At 42.2% G+C, this 20867-nt stretch overlaps 2 protein-coding genes across 5 annotated transcripts in view; one reads left to right on the top strand and one right to left on the bottom strand.

Moving 5' to 3' along the window:
- rars1 (arginyl-tRNA synthetase 1) overlaps positions 1–2325 on the top strand; it is a 33997-nt gene extending 31672 nt beyond the window's left edge. For both annotated transcript variants that reach the window (XM_075486571.1, XM_075486572.1), the window contains exon 15: positions 2069–2325. In XM_075486571.1, the coding sequence (XP_075342686.1) occupies positions 2069–2178 (110 nt within the window). In that variant the 3' untranslated portion in view covers positions 2179–2325. The remainder of the gene's footprint in view (positions 1–2068) is intronic.
- Positions 2326–14606: 12281 nt separating this feature from the next.
- LOC142401239 (rho GTPase-activating protein 7) overlaps positions 14607–20867 on the bottom strand; it is a 119757-nt gene continuing 113496 nt past the window's right edge. For all 3 annotated transcript variants that reach the window (XM_075486568.1, XM_075486569.1, XM_075486570.1), the window contains exons 14-17: positions 20601–20828; positions 19803–20032; positions 18821–18994; positions 14607–15914 (exon numbers count right to left, since the gene is read on the bottom strand). In XM_075486568.1, coding sequence (XP_075342683.1) covers positions 15806–15914; positions 18821–18994; positions 19803–20032; positions 20601–20828 — 741 coding nt within the window. In that variant the 3' untranslated portion in view covers positions 14607–15805. The remainder of the gene's footprint in view (positions 15915–18820; positions 18995–19802; positions 20033–20600; positions 20829–20867) is intronic.

Raw genomic sequence — 20867 nt, 5'->3', positions numbered from 1 at the left:
ACTTGGATGCGTCGTCTTGTTTGTGTAAATTACAAACTAATGTTGCTGTCCGTCAGCAACCATCGACGTTCACGCCCCTTTAACGACCTGTCTGTTTAATGCACCCTCTGCTGCTCATTACAGACTTAATTTCCTTTGGATTTCTGCTCCGTCAGACGATTTAGCCCGATGGGGGTGGACAGTCATGGTCGTTGCATGTGGATGTCAAGATCATTGATCTTTATTTCATTCTGTCGTGTCAGCTGCTGATGGTGGAGTCATTAAATGTGCCCTCTGACCTTTTATTTGTTGGTGTCTTGACTATCTCCCTGCCATTTTCCATCTCTTCAATGTGCAAGACCTTTCAATTAGTTTTTATCTACACTCCTTCTCACTGTTCATTCAATCTTTTTATGCTTTTAGACTATATCTGTTGCATTCCCATTGGTTACATCTAAGATTTTCCAAAATCCTAGTTCTTGTATTTAATTCTAGCAGCGTGGCCGAAACAATGCAATTACTTCTATGAATGAATGACCAGACATCTCAGATCGAACATGCTCACATTCATATGACATCACGGTATGCTGATTCTATTTAGTCTGTTTACGCTCTCGTGGTTTTAACTTGTTTGATATTGGCACAAATGAATAAGAAGACTTAACCCTGTAAATGCTGTTTGAAAACACCATAACATATTTTATATTGCCTTTAGGAACTAATCACTGCTGCCATCACAGTTTAGATGTTTATTTTTGCCGTTTTTAAAAGTTTATATGCTTAATGGTTTCGGCGCACGTTTCGGTGCAATCTGTTGGTTTCCTTAGCTAGGAAATTGTTTTTGAATTGGCTCTATATGAATGAATTGGATTATTTTGTAAGTAATTATGATTACAATGAATTGGATTCCAATTGGCTTGAATTGGACTATACTATTTAAGTACCTTGAGATGACATTTGTTGTATTAGGCGCTATATAAATAAAACTGAATTGAATTGAATGGGAGATGGATGGAAACATATTTTCTGAATGAACTCTGATTTAGTGAACATGCATTTTTTTTCATCTTTCAATTAAGAATCGTAACATGACATAATAATCAGAATATGTTAAGATAGGAGATATACAGCTCATCAACAGCAATCTTACATTAACGTCATTGCAGCTCTAAAAAAATGATTAATTTTAGCATGTTAATATGTTTAAACATTTTTCACATTCTAAAACTAGAATTAATGCTAACTTAATGAATGATGGCAATACTCCTATAACTGTCAACATATTAGCATGCTAATATCTGCTAGGTTATTTATCATATTCATTTGACGGTTGATGAGGATAGCCTTCAAAATGTAGGATTTATACTAACACCTACTTGTTAGTTGGTGGTTCATCACGGTGCCTCTTAAACAAACATCTAGTTAGCCACAGCTGTACTTGAAGATTAAAGCTTAGATGGCAAGCTAACATGAGCTAACGTACTCAGCGTTAGCTATTTAACTATAATGCCTAACATATTGACATGCTAATGCTTTCCAGTTTAGCAAATCACTTTTAACCATTTCAGTGTGCAACAGTGGACTTGATTTCTTTTTATGATATCTCTTGTATGCTCATCTGTGACACCAAATTCAGATTAAAAGTCAGTTTAATCGTTTTCGTACAGATCTAAAAATTTTTCCCATCTTTTGGCGCGTTTCCACTAGCTCGCTTCGGCTCGGCACGCTATTTGCTTGTTTTCACTAGCACGCAGTACCTGCAACCGGGTACACTTTTGGTATCATCTCAACCCTGGTTCCAAGCGAGCCGAAGCGTTACTAAAACATTACATCAGCCTTCCACTGATTGGCCGATGAGTGTCGTCACTGGAAGCGTCATAACCGCGTGACGACCGACTAGTATGTAAATAAATACAAGACTCAAGACAAGACTCCACATTTTACTGCTTCAGTTTGTACTGCTACGAGATGGCTTCGCAGAGGAAATCCACTCCTTGGTCGGTCGAGGAGGTCCAGACGGATATTTTTCCAACTGGGACCTAAAGATGTGGAAGCTGAAATAGTTAAATCCTCTTTTGTTTGTCTTCAGGTGAGGTGGTCAAGATCAACATGTGGAGGATGCTGCTGTGTGAGGCCACAGCCGCCATCATGGCCAAAGGTTTCGACATCCTGGGAATCAACCCCGTGGAGAGGATGTGATCCACCCCACCTCCACCTCCATCCACCTGCATCACAGTTCAGCAATGACGCCAATAATCACTGAACTTTATTTTTCATTCAGGTTATTAACGAGGGGGAAAATGGTTCATTAAATAACCTTTTTATTAAAGAACCATCTAAAAATGACCCAGTCTGCTGTCAGTCATTTCTCTCGCCGATAACAGTATTTTATTCCAGAAATAAGGGCCGGGTTTAAGAAAAAAAAAACTTCCCCTTTAAAGCTTGGTTTGTAAATGGAGGATAAAAAGCAGCTTCTGATGGCAAATCACTTCCTCCTGAGCTGAACTAAACTACTGAAAGTGGATAGCCACACAGGGACAACGTGTTACTGCTAACATAAAGATAGGTCATGTGTTTATCCGCTTAAAACAACCACTCTTCTTTTGGAAAGGATTGGCTGGGAGGAGGAGGAGGAAAAAATGTGTTGCTGGTTGTTCTCACCCATTTACACCTGGCATATGTGTAATTATATCCCAACCATGGGGTTTTGTAGTCAGTCTGGGGGGGGGAATAGACAATTGAAACTTTGTCTAAATGATATCAACACCTGTCATTTTTGTTGCCTTCGTTTTCCCAAAGTTCAAAGTACTCAGCATCACTATCCAGATGTTAATTTACACCTGTTTGATCACAAAGCGCAGCAAACACCAACATCCCTACCCAGATACCATGTGTATATACTGGGAGGTGTAAATTGGTTCTAAAGTATGGACTCTGAGACGGATGCGGGTGTAGACAGCTGGAGCTTTGTGGTTTCTGAGGGACACTAAACCGTAAATAAATAACTTTTTATATGTGGTTACAATTTGTTTGACTAAACTGACATGAAACAGTACTTGTACCTGTCTTGCCTACCATAGACGGCGTTGTTTAATCCTTTAGTTTGGAGAACAGGTGAGATAAAGCTAAAAGCTTCTCGGAGCAGGGCCACAAAAAGAGGACATTTTTCACCATCTAAACGTACTCCTTGCTAGTTCCGGGTTGGGCCCCCTTTTGCCTGTAGAACTGCCCTAATTCTTTGTGGTTTGGATTCAACAAGGTGTTGGAAACGTTCCTCAGAGATTTTGGTCCATATTGACCCGACAGCATCACTCAGTTGCTGCTGATTTACCGGCCGCACATCCATGATGCAACTGTCACCACATCCCAAAGGTGCTCTATTAGATTGAGATCTGGTGACAGTGGAGGCCGTTGAAGTACAGTGAACTAATGTAATGTTTAAGAAACCACTTTGAGATGATTTGAGCTTTAACGTGGTGCATTATCGTGCTGGAAGTAGCCATCAGAAGATGGATTCACTGTGTCATAAAGGGATGGACATGGTCAGCAACAATACTCGGGCTCAGTTTGGTCGTGAGGAGCTCCCCCACACCATTGCAGCACCAGCAGCAGCCGGAACTGTTGATAAAAGGCAGAATGAATCCATGCTTTCATGTTGTTTCCACCAAATTCTGACCCCACCATCGGCATGTCGCAGCTGAAATCGAAACTCATCGGACCAGGCCACGTTTTTCCAATCTTCAGTTGTCATTTCGATGAGCCTGTGTGAACCGTAGCCTCAGTTTCCTGTTCTCAGCCGACAGGAGTGGCACCCTGAACCCCAAGGTTTGACATGTTGAACGTCCAGAGACGGTATTCGGCACACCTTGGTTGCGACGAGTTACTGTTGCCTTTATATCGTCTTGAGCCCATTTTTTTGTGACCCCTGACATCAATGAGAAATTTTCGTCCACAGAACTGTGGATATTCAAAGGATTTTTTTCTCTTTTTGGACCATTCTCCGTAAACCCTATAAGTGGTTGTGTGTGAAAATCCCAGCAGATCAGCAGTTTCTGAAATACTCCAACAACCATGTGATGTTCAAAATCCCTTGAATCCCCTTTCTTCCCCATTCTGATGCTCAGTTTGAACTTCATGAAGTCGTATAGATGCCTAAATGCCATCGAGTTGCTGCCATGTGATTGGCTTAATACAGTGTTTCCCAACCCTGGTCCTCAAGGCACACTGCCCTGCATGTTTTCCATGTCTCCCTGCTCCAGCACACCTGATTCAAATGAATGGGTCGTCCTCAGCCTTCTGGAGAGCTTTAAGACCTGACCCAATTATTTAAATCAGGTGTGCTGGAGCAGGGAAACATGGAAAACATGCAGGGCAGTGTGCCTTGAGGACCAGGGTTGGGAAACACTGGCTTAATACATACATATACGTATAAAAAATATGTATATATATTAGGGCTGGGCGAGTTAACTCGTTATTGTCGCATTAGTACGTTGATTATCTAACGCGATAAATATTTTATCGCGCATTAACGCTGTTTTTTTTAATTATTATTTTTTGGGGCTGTTGTGCCTTTCATGGATAGGAAAGTTCAGAGATACAGAAAGCGGGGCAGAGAGAGGGGGAACGACATGCAGCACAGGGTCATACGATGCGGGACTCGAACCGGGGCCAGCTGCAGCGAGGACTATAGCCTCTTGTACATGGGGCGTCTGCTCAACCCACTACGCCACAGACCACCCCTTTTTTATTATTTATTTTATTTTGTAAAAGTCTGTTGCTGTCTGCTGCGGAACTGGAAAAGAAAGTTATTGGCGGATCCACCAAACCTGGAGAAGGGTACGGAACTTTTAATCGGCCATTTTCATTTTAAAACACCGTCTGGAAGACGGCGGAGTTCTGTCTTCCAGACGGCGGAGTTCTGTCTTCCAGACAGAACCAAAGTCATCTGTAAACACTGCCAAGTTGAATTGTCTTATCACCGTAGTAGTTCCAGTCTAAAATATCACTTAAAGGCAAAACACACAACTGATAGCAGCAAGTCATTCAAGGAAACAGACAGTGGAGCGAGGCTTCTACATAAAAACTACATAAAGATGCTGATGTTAAAAGTGTGTTTGCACAACAAATGTTATGGCACTTTCATTTATATGGCAGCACATTTAAAATAAAATAAAATGCTAAAAGTTATACACTACTTTTGAATTAATTTGGGGATATTGCGTACAAATGCGATAAATCGTGATTAATCAGGGAAATCATGTGATTAATTAGATTAAAATTTTAATCGTGGCCCAGCCCTAATATATATTATTATATAAATGTTCAGACCCAGATAATGTGGTAAGGAATCAAATCACTCCTGCACGTATATGCTTGACTAGACTCAAGTGGGTTTAATCTCTGTCTTTTGGCAAAAAGAAAATAACAAACTATGACGTGTAAATATATATCAGAACAGCTGAATTCCCCCCAAAAGCTGCTGTTCTTCACATATTTCAGTGAAGAAGTAAGTTAACTTAGAAATGACATCAAACAGAGGTCTGGTTGAGCATTATTATCTCATATCTTAACTATATAACTAGAACTATATTGGGGGAGAGTGGAGTGATTTGTGCCAGTGGGGAAGTAGTCCCACCCCTGTTATCTAGAAAACCATAGAAGAAATTGGTCATGTGACCACATTTTTTTTTGAAGAGGCATTCATTTCACTCATCCTGCAAAGAAAGGAGACACATGGCTTGAAAGGTAAGCACATTTAAGTTAAAATTTTTATTTTTTTTTTGCCTTCTAAAGTAAAATTTCTACAATCGAGGTTTTTTGATTTCTGTGTTTGAACGATTATTGACAAGTTTGAAAACGGTTCACTTATGATTTAGTTCTTTAGTAAGCTACACTATGAGTCTATACTGTTGGCATGATGCTATAGCTCTAAACAGCTGGATGATGCAATTTTTTTTTTCAAGACGGTGGGATTGTGGTGATTTGTACCAAAGGCCCTGGGTTAAGTTGTGCCAGTGGATGCCACTGATTACGAAAGTTCAGATGTGTGACGATGGTGACAATCATCTGTCTGCTGGTGACTTTGTCATTGTGAAGTTTGCAGGGAGAAACAAATCCCATAAACCACGCTGGGTTGGTGGAGAATGTTGAGGGTGACGAGATCAGTGCAAAGTTTCTAAAACAAAGTTGTAAGAAGTCTGCGGCTGGAAAGCCTATCTTTACGTTTAAAGAAAAGGATGGAGTCATCACGAGAGGTGATTGGCTCCAAAAACTACCCACACCACAAAAACTTGGCGGTACAGCCAGAAGTGAGCATAAGTTCATGTGCCCCTGCAGCATTGACGAGTGGGATGTTCAGTAGTGGCCGAATCTGTGAAGAAAACTGCAGTCGATTAGGTGCTCATTTGGAATTTCATTTTGTTCTCGTTAAATATGTCTTGGTGAAGAAGACGGGATGTTGATTTGTAGCCTGGTTTTGAGAATTGCAGCTAATTTTCTTCTAAACACGTGTTCACGTGGTGCTACAGGCCTTGTTTATAGAAAAGTGGACTTTGATGTTGTAAAATCTCTAAATAAATGTTAAATAAGTCATTTTGTATTGGATTTTCCTTACTTTTATATAGCATTTACCCCAGTGTATTCTCTCCAAAGGCACAACTTACCCCACACTTTTCCCCTAAAGCTATATTTCTCAAACAGTTTGTTAAAGATCCAAAGCGATTGTCCCCAGGGATGCACAACATAAACTATATGTGCATATTTTAGTTGGAGGCATTACTGTCATCCCCTTGCTTTTAAGACACTATAAGTAAAGACTGGCACGTCTCACCCCACTCTCCCCTAACCGCTAAAACCGCTAATTTACTGTTAACAACACAGCTCACTTCTCTTTTCCAAGGTACAGTAAATGCAGCATGATTTGAAATTTTGTGCAGCGATTAAGTTGGAAGGGCTGAATAACTCTGCTCTGAGCTGGTGTGATAGTCTCTACTTGTTGATACTCACTTCAGACACCCGAATACATGCTTCCAAGCACAGGAAATGCATTATTTTTTTTTCCATCTCGCGTCTCCTTAATTATTCAAACACTACTTTGTGGTGGATGGCGCCTTTTCATATGACGTGAAAAACTCAACAGCTGTTTACTTTAAAATTTTGGACTTAAATGAACCGCTGAAACCCTCATATTTTTTAACTCTGTGAACACATCTGGACGTCTCTTTTCCAAGCTGCCTATATAAGTTTGAGATTTTTCCTCGCTTCAGTCCCAAAATCACACAGTTCCCATTCTCGCTTTTAACTCATCTCTGCTCATTCCGCTCAAACTCAAAATATGTCCACACAGGTCTGACAACTCTTTGGTCTGTTTATGTTTAGCGTTATCACAACAGATCGTCCACTGTCCTTCTTTTTTTTTTTGCTCAACTCATTCTTATTGTAATTTAGCCAATTATCTTGTCCTTTCAGTGCCATGTAACCCCACTGAGTGATCTGGTTTCCTTGAATGTTTGTTCAGGTGAAACAGTGAATGAGAACCACGTCCATGTAGGATTCGTGATATTTAACTCGCCTCTGATCTGAATCGCACGTCTTTTCTGCTTCACGTTCACTTTGTGAACGGTTGTATTTTCAGCTGTAATTTTCTACAAACCAAACTTTAACCAAGTTTTTAAAACAATTTTGTTCCAGGCGTTAATCACATAAAAAAAAAAAAAAAAAGTCTCCACGTCGGGGGTAAGGAATTAAGCAGTGGGAATAGTTTTCTATGCATTTCAGCTAATTGCTTTTTGCAGCATCCACCTCCTGACCTGCTCTGCATCCCAGACTCTGACGTATAGGAGGTTGTGTTTGACTCGAACTGCTTTGTAGATGAGAACAATTACAGTCTTTGCCTTCCGTGCCTCTTGTGAGTAAGTGGGCTCTGTTCACGGTACCTCAAAGTGTGAGGCAAATTACCCCATTTGAAGTTAATTATACATAATACTCACTCAGAAGCAGCCGGGAAGCCTGTAATTGTTAAGATCGGCCTCTTCCCACCTGACAGTTGTGCTCTTCCACAGATATGAAGGTCGTTTGAGTCTACGATTCACTACAAGTCATACAGAAGTGAAGAGTTCTTCAGACACTTGCTGCCTTTGGCCCGTCTTTGAGACTCATGAAATATCTACACTCCCTTATGGTCATGGGACTTAATGGCCGATCTCAGAACTCTCTCAGGGAATAAAATCCTTCAGCGGCTTCATGAAATGTTCATTAAGCTTTCAAAGAGAGAGTCTGTTTGTAATTATTTTTTATTTTGAGCTTGATGGGCAGTCGCTTCAGGAGGAGAAAGCCGACTGCTGATCCCGGACCATCTGCGGAGGCAGTAATGCTCACCGTGGTTGTGGATGTTGACGGTGGAGTCGTCTGTAGGACATCCGGAGTGGTTTGGAGGCTGAGATTAGGAATTTGCTGCTGAAATAATGCTCATCAGGTACCGGCTGCGCAGCTGGAAGCTGCAGGTGAATACGGATCTCTGTTTATCAGTCAGTGGGGTTACATGGCACTGGAAGGATCAGATAATTGGCTAAATTACAATAAGAATGAGTTCAGCAAGGGTAATTATCCTTGGATATATGGCGGAGTATGATATGCTTTGTGCCTCATTTCAGACGTACAAAGCATGTCATACTCCTACAGCGCTCTAACACCCAGAGCTAACAGGTCATATGCAAAATTTCTGGGAATTCCCTACAAGATCAGCTTCCTAAACATTTCTTAAACACTTCCATTCACAAACCACGTCCTCGGATTAAATACAAACTTCAAACCTTCTCTCTCACTCGTCGTGGTGTCAGCAGCGTCTCCCGTTACAGTCACGTCGACCTCGTACAAAACACCAACACCTGAATGTCAACCCAGAGGCTTTAAAAACTCACTTTACAAACCAGCCCAAAGCGGTGACTTTCTCTCCTGATCGCAGCCACAAAGACGATTTCACTGTTTCCAGCAGTTAGCTGGATTGGGACTCTTCTGTGGCTTACAAACAGGTTCACTCTGTGTGTGTGTGTGTGTGTGTGTGTGTGTGTGTGTGTGTGTGTGTGTGGTGGAAATATCTGTTAACAAAGCACACCGACACCATAATCAACATTTCAAAAATTTTATTTCAAATTCATCAAGGCAAAAAGCAGCATTTGCAGGAGCTCTCACATTTCATCACTTAGTTAAACATACAAAAACAGGCTGTTACACAAAACCTGCATGAGACATCACTTTTTCACTCGCTAACTTCACACAGAAATACAGGATAAACATGGATTTACATACAGAAAAACACACCCTTACGCTCCACTACAAAAAAAATGCTAAAGCACCATTAATCATTTGTCGTCACATCTCCCTCCTTTTCACTATATATCTTCATATTAATCACTCAAAATAACAACTTTACTTAACACACAACTACATACAACATCCCCCACAAACATCAAATGTCTTCATTCAAATACATTCAAAACATCATCACGACACGCAATAAAAGAAATAACGACACTAATTAACCCTCACTAACAGAAGTACCCTCAAACATAGGAGCGAGAGACACATTTCAATCCAAACCCAACCCTACCATTTCATCTCGTACAGACTTATCTATAGTTCGCACCATAACACCTCTAAGGCCACGTATAATGCAGCGACTGCACAGTGCTAATTTGGACAACCCAATACCAGTCAAACAATCAACGCTTTCCATTTAACAAACAGAGAATCAAACCGTCCTCACCTCACTTTAACAAAGGCCTTCCAAACCTCTGCTGACACAACCATCTCATGCACTATTATTTGCCATCAAAGTACACCAACTATCTAGCCTGGGAATTATCATGCTGCTTTGCGCGCAATTTCATTCTCACTGCAAAGGCAGCCTGGAAACCACCGCCCTTACTTTTGCCTGAGTTAGGAAACCAATCACAGAACGGAGGGGGGGCAGCAAGACGATGACGACGTCTATGCGCGACACCGAAGCTTGTAGAGTGTTAATCCAACATGGCAGCGGACACAACGTTACTGTTCGATGCAGCCTTAGAAAGTGTTTTAAGTAGCTTAGAGCGCAAGTTTACTTTTAAAAAAAGAGCAACGCGTCTTCTTCTTCCTCGTCGAATTTCTGTCGCTCTACATACGTCATCTGGTATAAGTGATACAATTGGCTATGAATCGCGCGCAAAGCAGCATGGGAAGAACCAGACTCCATTTGATAGACATTCGTAGCGCCCAATAACCGGCTCTAGGCATTCGTAAACCACGCCTCAAATACGAGAAAATGCACACTTACTTCCCAGACCACCATCTCATCGAGATGTGGACGCGTCAGCCAGGCTACCAACTATCCCCAATAAAGGCACAAACACCTCCACGCTCAGCTACTAACACGTCTAAGGCTAACCTAAGCCCCATTTCCACTATGCAGTATGGTACGGGTTGGTTCACTTATTTCAGTGTTTTCACTACCACGAAAGCGTACCGGTCCCATGGAACCCGTTACCATTTTTGTAACCCTTCTGCTTGGGGTACCTCGCACACAGGATCGGTTCCAGGCTCTGCTCTCCGTTGTTGGTGAGGAGGCTGTGCGAAATGAAAAAGTTTTCCAGCTGATTGCCGCAAAAATGGCAGAGAGTGGTTTCAACCGAACTGTGAGCCAGTGTCGCATTAAGCTGAAGAAGCTTCGGAGCGATCGACGTAGTGACGCTTCGGCACGCACTCCGCCCACCCCTGAGGGCCCCCTTTGTACTGTGGGAACGCAAAGCTGACCCCAAAGCGACCCGTACCGTACCGATACGAAGTGACCCGAACCGTACTGACAGTGGAAACGAAGCTCTATTCTGTCCTGTCAGAAAGTGCACCATTAACAAATCTCTGCTGCTTGGAATGAACACAATTAATCCAATCCACATTTTTATTCATCACAGGCCACCACAAAATTCAGTCAAAACCTGCAGCTACTTGCTTTCTGGCTTTATACTCATCTGGGACACCGATGCCATCCATCCAGACGCCGGAGTCAAAGGTGCTAAAAGGAGCCGCTGGCAGCTCACCGCTCCCTGCACTCCTTCTCCTGTCTGTTGCTGTGCACACAGCAGCTCAACCGTCTTATTCTTTATTGTCACACACTTCACATACTGGAGCTTTAAACATTTTCCTCAACTAACAACGGGGAATCAATCCTGACACTGTTGCACGTGGAAGCAAACTTTTAATACAACTCCAAAAATACACACAAAACTGCCTCACAGATTACAAACTATTTCACAGAGAAAATACAAAGCTGGATTCCCAGAAAAAACAACCTCATATCACCATCTTCTGTGTGGTTCACAAAGTCACCTTTGTTCAAGTCTGCTCAAGCAGAGCATGTCTGACAAGTTGATGCCGAAGTTTGCAGCGTTTCTCTCTTGCATGTGTTTTGATGTTTGCAGCGTTTCTCTCTTGCATGTGTTTTGGGGTTTGCAGCATTTCTCTCTTGCATGTGTTTTGATGTTTGCAGCGTTTCTCTCCTGCATGTGTTTTGATGTTTGCAGCGTTTCTCTCTTGCATGTGTTTTGGGGTTTGCAGAATTTCTCTCTTGCATGTGTTTTGATGTTTACAGCGTTTCTCTCCTGCATGTGTTTTGATGTTTGCAGCGTTTCTCTCTTGCATGTGTTTTGGGGTTTGCAGCATTTCTCTCTTGCATGTGTTTTGATGTTTGCAGCGTTTCTCTCTTGCATGTGTTTTGATGTTTGCAGCATTTCTCTCTTGCATGTGTTTTGATGTTTGCAGCGTTTCTCTCTTGCATGTGTTTTGATGTTTGCAGCGTTTCTCTCTTGCATGTGTTTTGGGGTTTGCAGCGTTTCTCTCTTGCATGTGTTTTGATGTTTGCAGCGTTTCTCTCTTGCATGTGTTTTGATGTTTGCAGCGTTTCTCTCCTGCATGTGTTTTGATGTTTGCAGCGTTTCTCTCTTGCATGTGTTTTGGGGTTTGCAGCATTTCTCTCTTGCATGTGTTTTGATGTTTGCAGCGTTTCTCTCTTGCATGTGTTTTGATGTTTGCAGCATTTCTCTCTTGCATGTGTTTTGATGTTTGCAGCATTTCTCTCTTGCATGTGTTTTGATGTTTGCAGCGTTTCTCTCTTGCATGTGTTTTGGGGTTTGCAGCGTTTCTCTCTTGCATGTGTTTTGATGTTTGCAGCGTTTCTCTCCTGCATGTGTTTTGGGGTTTGCAGCGTTTCTCTCTTGCATGTGTTTTGATGTTTGCAGCGTTTCTCTCTTGCATGTGTTTTGATGTTTGCAGCGTTTCTCTCTTGCATGTGTTTTGATGTTTGCAGCGTTTCTCTCTTGCATGTGTTTTGGGGTTTGCAGCGTTTCTCTCTTGCATGTGTTTTGATGTTTGCAGCATTTCTCTCTTGCATGTGTTTTGATGTTTGCAGCGTTTCTCTCTTGCATGTGTTTTGATGTTTGCAGCGTTTCTCTCTTGCATGTGTTTTGATGTTTGCAGCGTTTCTCTCTTGCATGTGTTTTGATGTTTGCACCGTTTCTCTCTTGCATGTGTTTTGATGTTTGCAGCGTTTTTCTCTTGCATGTGTTTTGGGGTTTGCAGCGTTTCTCTCTTGCATGTGTTTTGATGTTTGCAGCGTTTCTCTCTTGCATGTGTTTTGATGTTTGCAGCGTTTCTCTCCTGCATGTGTTTTGATGTTTGCAGCGTTTCTTTCTTGCATGTGTTTTGGGGTTTGCAGTGTTTCTCTCTTGCATGTGTTTTGGGGTTTGCTGCATTTCTCTCTTGCATGTGTTTTGATGTTTGCAGCGTTTCTCTCTTGCATGTGTTTTGATGTTTGCAGCATTTCTCTCTTGCATGTGTTTTGATGTTTGCAGCATTTCTCTCTTGCATGTGTTTTGATGTTTGCAGCGTTTCTCTCTTGCATGTGTTTTGGGGTTTGCAGCGTTTCTCTCTTGCATGTGTTTTGATGTTTGCAGCGTTTCTCTCTTGCATGTGTTTTGGGGTTTGCAGCGTTTCTCTCTTGCATGTGTTTTGATGTTTGCAGCGTTTCTCTCTTGCATGTGTTTTGATGTTTGCAGCGTTTCTCTCTTGCATGTGTTTTGATGTTTGCAGCGTTTCTCTCTTGCATGTGTTTTGATGTTTGCAGCGTTTCTCTCTTGCATTTGTTTTGATGTTTGCAGCGTTTCTCTCTTGCATGTGTTTTGATGTTTGCAGCGTTTCTCTCTTGCATGTGTTTTGATGTTTGCAGCGTTTCTCTCTTGCATGTGTTTTGATGTTTGCAGCGTTTCTCTCTTGCATGTGTTTTGATGTTTGCAGCGTTTCTCTCTTGCATGTGTTTGGATGTTTGCAGCGTTTCTCTCTTGCATGTGTTTTGATGTTTGCAGCGTTTCTCTCTTGCATGTGTTTTGATGTTTGCAGCGTTTCTTTCTTGCATGTGTTTTGGGGGTTGCAGCGCGTGTGCTCCGGTCGTTTTTGTGATTGCCGCATTTTTCTCTTGCAGCGTTTTACTGTTGGATTTGTTTCGCCGTTTGCAGCGCGTTTGTACGTGTCGGCCACCGTAGGGAGCCTCACACTTCCAAGTATTCAACAGATTCACTTATTAACACTGAAACGTCATCTTATACACACGAGATATAACAAACTATTTCAATATGTCCGATGAGTTCGCAAATCTTTTCACATTGCTTCATCAACTATTTAGATGAATACATTTCCATCTCCACTATGCCAGTGCCTTGTACAACCTCCTTGAAGGTTCGAGCGGTCCAGTAATAGCATAGAATTATGTCTATGAGTAACAGTGTGTGTGGCTGACATAACTGTGCCGACTTCCAACCAGCTAATGCTAAATCTCCCAGTTCATAATCAGGGCTTACCTTGTAACCGGCTACTTTAATAATGACCATTATTTTTAATTTTATGAATGGCTCCTTATCAGGCCACTGCAGAGCTGATCGTTTGAATCAGGTGTGGTGGAGGGAAACATCAAAAACATGCAGGGCAATGGGTCCCAAGGACCGGAATTGAGAAACACTGATTTAACCGAAGGTTACGTCTGTGTTCTCTGGACTTCACATATGACCACATTATTTAAACTTTGGTCTCGGGTTCATCTACAGTTCACTTCATGGTGTCTTACCAACATATGCTATTCCTCATAGAAATGAAACCGCCTGCAGGTTCATCTGCTCTTCAGTTGTAATTTGCATAAATTATTCCTCTTCCATGAAATCCTGTTTACAGTGGGGCGTGATGTTCTCACCAGGAAAATTACTTTTTACTCCCATTTTCTTCCGTGCCTCTCAGTCTGAGTGCTTATCAGTGCTTTAACTATCTGATCTCCCAGATGAATCAATGAGATATGTAAATGAGACACAAGTGGTTTGTTTCAGGCAGTGGAGGAGACAGAGGTAAGGGTTGGGAGCTTTTTTTTGGGAAGTTGGCGGTGTGATCACAATGCCAGACTTATTAATCTCCGGCGCTTCAGAGGCGCAGCGTGGCACCTCATCTTCACACTGCCTGCTGTTTCCTCCGCCTTACTCTGAAATTACAGTCAGTAATCTGTTTGGCACCACGACGAGTCGCAGAGGAGAGAAAGAAAAAAAACAACAGGGCGCAGGTTCAGAGAGAAATAAACATTTTAATTAGGTGTTTGGCACTGATAAATTTAGACTTCACACACAAACACTTTCTGAAAGCTGGCAGTTAAATAAACATATCTGGATACGACATTTATATTTGGATGTGCGTTAAGTTAAATAATCTGAGATATGGTGTTTGGTAAATAAAACTTCTTCAGGCACACAACAGTAACTCTTCAAAAGACAAGCTGACTGGAATAAAACTGTACAAGTGCAGAGACGTGCGAGCCTGACAACATTAAATACACATGTTAAAAGTTCGTGAAGTCACGTCGCCGGCTAGCAAAGAAGTAGATCCGCCTCCGACAGTCGCCGCTGAGGCGTCGTCCATTGGAGAGGTAGTTACAGCCCATCGTCGGGGACAAATCAAAAAGCAAAGACAAAATAATGTTTGATACAACCGATACAAAACAAGCCTGTCCCTGTGTGGTCTGAGGCTGTTTTGTGTCCTTGGAAACACTTATCTTGCATTAGTTGTGAGTTACTCCAGCAGGTGTTCTAATTAGCTGCAACTTCGTTTTCTCCAATCTGTGGCGTGAATGAGAGGTGAAACGCCAAAGTTCAGGTTAATGCCGATATAACTGTCCCAGAATGATTCACAAACTCTGGTCTCGTTCGACCGTGGGATGAGCTCTGCTGTTTACAGTGATGGGCAGCTGTCCCTGCTTCAGCCAGCCTTCAGGGCAGCCGGATTCTGTTCGTATTTGTACGTTTGAACCGGCAGCCACCCTCTCCTCCACCTCCCTTTCCTCTGAAGCCTAATGTCTGGTGGCTAAAAGTCTGTTTCCTGAAGTTTTCTCTCCTGGTTTCCTGTGTTTGTCCGGGCAGCCTCCACATGTTTCCCCTGCCTCTTTTTCTTCCCTCAGGAAAGACTTCGATAAACGTGTTACAGGCAAAACGTTTCAGCCGGACTTCGCTGCCTGCTACTTAACGACCTCTTCCCTTCAACACAAACTACAAATCCTATTTAACTTGAGTGTGAAGTGTAAAAGATGCAGCACGCAGCCTGACAAATGAAAACATGTTTTAAAAAGTTTTAAAACTTAAAAGAAGCAGGAAAATGAGGCGCCATTCCGCCTTTTCTCCTGCCGTGTCCTCTGTGGTGGAGACGCCATCTAACCAGGTGTGCAGAAGAAGAACGTAAGCGCTCCGCGTTGGCGTAACTCTTCGGCTTTGACTCATATCTTGGTTTCTTTGTAGTCTGCTCTGAAGGAGTCTCTGATCGCCAGGAGACCGGAGGCCAGAAGATGCCCGCTAACTTTGCTGTGCCACTCCTGCGACCGACCCCTGAAAACACAAAACGCAGACCAGAGAACGGTCAGATACTCACAAACATCTTGCATGACCAGTTGGAAAGAGGATTCTCCTTCTTTTCATTCGTATTGATAATTGAAGTTAGTGGTGTGCTCTCATTAAAGCCCCCGTCAAATCAAATGATCTTGAAGTTTTTTATGACAGAAATTTAGTTGTGTCGCTGTTCCTTAACGTATATTTGAGTTTGCAATATCCTGTAGAACGATGACAGAACTACCAACTTTACAGCCATTGAAATGTTTCATCAAACCTTCTGTTCCACAGGGAACAAGCAGATATACAGAACCCAATGGGAGTCGGATAAAAAGTGTCCCAGATTCAGCCTCTCTCAGACCCGCGCAATCGAGAACATTAGAGACCTTTAGGACAAACAACCTTAGAGCTGCCCAAAAAAATGGGAATATGTTTGCTTTTTATTCAGCACGTTCTCAAAGTAAAGTCCTCAAACTTTTCAGTACAACCCTACCCGACCTGCAACACATTTATGTTAAACGATGCAGGTCGAGAGCTGAGGAGATCCTCAGGCAGCCCCACCACCCCCCGGACACTCACTCCTCTCCCTGCTGCCTTCAGGCCGTCGGTTCCGCAGCCTGAGAACCAGCACTGAGAGGATGAGGAAAAGTTTCTTTCCTCAGGCCATCCGTCTGCTGAACAGTGAGCATTAAACTGGACTCCACTTCTATCCGTTAATACTGTACATTTCAGATACCTTATACATTTTCTTTTATTCTTATTTTATATTTTTCATTCGTTTTTATTCATATGTCATATTTAATTTGAATGATCTTTTTATTGGTAGCAGGACAAGGAAGAATGTCACTGCACATTGTACTGTGTATGATTGTGTATGTGACAAATAAAACTATCTTGAATCTCAGAAGTTACACCTACGCATTCGCAAGCTGCAATAGGCAGCGTAGGGCCACATTTGACCGAATGTAGTGGTTAGAATTTTCTTTTTTTTCCAAAAATGGCAGGAAGCTTGGAAGATAAGCTCGATGTGAAAGTCCATAGTTACCCGAATTTTTACAATGTACTTCTGCCAGCGCACAGTGACAAACATGCTTGTGAAAATTGCTGGTATATTTATTATATTAAACACATTATTTATATCTATGTTACCATAATTGATTTATAGCCTTTGAAACTTTTTTAAAGAAACCTTGACAGAAGCGGCCTTTAAATATACTAACTTGCTGATGACATTAGACCTTTCTTCGTCCTACGAGGGGAATTTCCAGTCCAACAACATGTTAGGGACTTTTTTTCCCCCCTTTCTTTTCACCAGACTACAGCTACAACACTGGAAGTGGTGGGAACACTGGTCAGAGAGCAGTTTCATTGTTACTTAAAAAACAATTAAACTAGCAAGAACATTTTGCGCAGCTGGTTTTAGTTGCTGTAGTTTCTGTTTCGTAAGGAGCTCGTCCACCTGCCTTGTAAAATAATCTCTTAACTGTACTGTGCTATAGACTCCGGTCCACATTTAGCATCAGTGTTTTTCCCTCACATCCTCAGTGAGACAATAACATGTTTCATTTCCTCTGGAGGCGCTGGGATCAGTGTCACAGGCCTGTACTGTAAAAAAAAACAAAAAAATAACTATGCCGTCTCATCCTGAAAGCCAACAAGCTCTTTAAATTAACGCCACAGCAAATAATCCCGAGTCAAGCCAGCGGAGCAATGAGGTTCACGAAATGAAAGGCGAGGGGAAATGACAGGAGGAACATCTTCTGGGTGTTTCCGCTTCTTTCTTACACGATCACTCTCGTGTAACTGCAGGCCGACGCTGCTCAGACGCCTGCTGGCTGCCCGCTGGCTGCCTCCTGGCTGCCTGGGAACGATCTTGGAAATTAGGCTTATTTTCCTTCTATATGCGCTCCAGATTCCAGTTGCAGTTAAATGTTGCTCTTTATTCAGCACATGCTGATCAGAAAGAGACACAAGTGTGCGATTGTCTCAGTCCTCCTGTCGGCTAATGTGCCGACTGAACTCCTGCTGAGATAACCGCAGTTACAGATCACATCTGTCCTCCCTCCTTTTCATGTTGTTAGTCGCAGTTTTCCCTCTCGGAAGCTTTGAGTCTCATTCTTGTTCCTGATGTTCGTGTTCCCCAATGGAGGAACCGATGCAAAACACCATCGTCTGTCCATTCATTTGACTGTGGCTTTGCAGACCTGAAAACCCGATGAAATCATAATGCCGGGAGGATGTAAAACTAAAATGTGATCCTCAAGGGCACTGCACCACATAAAGTTAAAGGAGAACTGCCATATTTTCAACATTAAGCCTCTTTTCTGAGTCGTCTGCAATGTTTTAGAACCCTCCTCACGGCTTTTTTGATGTTTACTGCTGTCTCCGGTATTTGCCTAATTTTGATTCTTCTCAACCTGCTTCAGAATGGCAAGTCATGCGCATGTCCAAAAAGGTCCGTAAAAGCACCATAAACGTCCGTTTTCAAAATCATCAACTCACCGGAGTGGTTACTGGTGTGCACTGGTAATCCATATCAAATTTCGTTGCGAAAAGTTGCTTCTGTCGTGTTTTATTTGGCAGCTCGTTCATGCTCGCACTATTTTCTTAGCGGTGGCGGAGTAATATCAACGAACATCCAGTTAAAAAAACATCAAATAAAACAATCACGAGGAGAGACGTTCGTCCCCCTCTTCCTTACATGCTCACCTACAGGAAGGTTGTAATAGTGCTGCAGATTGAGTCAGGAACACAGAGCATGCACAATCAAGGTATTTAAGATGGACTTAACCCTTTCTCCAGATATGTCTTCATATAAGCTTCATATGGGTTTTAATCCTCTTAGTTTTACCTTAAAGAAACATCCTATATTTTAATAGAAAAGAAACTTTAAAGCTCGTTCTTACCCGGTATCTGTTCGACAGAGGTGTGTCAGTCGGGTCTTGATGGTTCCTGTTGGCTCCAGCAGGTAGAAACAGGAGTGGACGTGGGCCCTGACCCCCTCCACCTGCACATCGGGGTGATCCGTGGATACAGAGGACAGATACAACGGGCCAGAAGTGGGATCAGACTGCCAGGTCCTGAACAGGAGGAGAAAATGGACTTAGAAAATGTCCCAGAGAACGTATTTTGTTATCTGACACCAGGTCAAAGGTGTTTTTTTAAAGGATCAGTATGATATAGTAATACATTTTTCACTGTCAACAATCCTGATAAATATAGTTCCAGGATAAAATTTGTTTTCATACAAAAACGGAGCATATAGGAGGCTATGAAAATGAAAAAAATAGGACAAAAAAATGAATTTTTATTGCTTTGTATGAATTGGACTTGTAATGAATTTGATTGAATGGGATTACAATGAATTTAATTGTAATTGGCTTGAATTGGACCGTATCTCTGAAGTGCCTTGAGATGACATTTTGTGTGATTTGGCGCTTTATAAGTAAAACTGAATTGAATTTGCTTTCAATAACATTTACATTTATAGGAACAAGTAGAACAAAAAACTCAATATATTGAAAGAAATGTTCACTTAAAGTTGATGTTAATAAATAGAAAACATGGAGGACATTTGTGCCTTTTTCAGGGTGAAAACACTCAAAATAAGGGACTTATTTTAATTTCTTCCTCAGGAGTAACTCAGAGGTCGTGCACATTGTTGTAAAGAGAGGAAACGTGAAAGAATAAAGGTGCACGGAGATGTTGCCCAACTACCGCAGGGGCTTCAGGGCTCCATTAAACTTTCACGAACCTCCACACAGAAAAGTCGGTTTCAGTTTCAGTCAAACTAACACTTAAAGGGTGCTCTCAGTTCTGACCCCTCCGTCCTCGCCGCTCCATAGAGCCCAGCGGGGGGGCACTCGGGGGCTTGCTTTGCCTCATTACCTGAGCAGCAGGTGCTCCTGCAGGGGCTGGGAGCCCAGGCTGTGAACCAGGCCCTGGAGGAGACAGCGGTAGACCTCGGCGTCCTTGGACAAAGTCTGGATGACGGCAGCCTGATGCAGACTTCTGTCCCACAGTTGCTGCTCCCTCAGCAGCCGGTGGAGCAGCTCCTGCTGTGGAGCGTCCACCTCCACGGAGCCTCGCCACATCCACAGCGGGCAGTCGTCATTCATCTGGGGACAAAGATATGACCCCTTGTTGTTTTTTATGCTGTTTGGGGTTTTCTTTTACCTTCGATGGTAAACAGTTTTGGGTGTACATAAAGTATATACACACATCGTTAAGGCCATTTTAATTTCAATATATAGAATAGAATAGAACAGAAAAATACTTTATTCATCCCCCAATGGGGGAAATTAAAATGTGTAATTATTTATTCAAATTATTAATATTTACAATGATTATTTATTAACAACAATAATAATACAATAATAAACTATTCTAATAAAAATACCACTACTAACTAATAATAATAAATGACTAAATAAATAATAATAAAAAATAAATTAAATATATATATATATATATACACCTATATTTAAATTGTAATGGCTTTAACTGATGTAAAATGAAGAGACATGAAAAGGTATTTGTCTTCCTTCTGGATACGCTGAAACAAGTGCTTGTATTAACTGTATCGATGCTCATTTTATGGAAATGATACCGTTTTTAATAGTAAACTTAATACTTCCAGACTACATAAAGACCTAAAACCTCCCCTACCTCCCTCCCTTCAATCACCTTTTTGAAGGCCAGCTCCACTGGCTCTGGAGCTGGGTGGCTCTCCCAGTCTTGACTTTTGTCTCTGGCCTCCTTCAGGAGCTGCTGGGTGCTCAGCTTAATCCTCCTCCTCCTCTCCTCCTCCTGGTCTTCATCGCCTCCACCCTGACTCGGTGGAGCTGGGCCTTCCTCATAGTGGGAGTTGTCTATCGCGCCTGCGGCACTTTGGCCGGGCCAAAACTCTGGAAGCTGCAGAGAGGATTTTGTTCATTCAGCAACTTATCTGGA

This window comes from Odontesthes bonariensis, chromosome 16, assembly GCF_027942865.1.
Source record: "Odontesthes bonariensis isolate fOdoBon6 chromosome 16, fOdoBon6.hap1, whole genome shotgun sequence".
Lineage (NCBI taxonomy): Eukaryota > Metazoa > Chordata > Actinopteri > Atheriniformes > Atherinopsidae > Odontesthes > Odontesthes bonariensis.
This window is presented reverse-complemented; position numbering and strand designations above follow the sequence as displayed.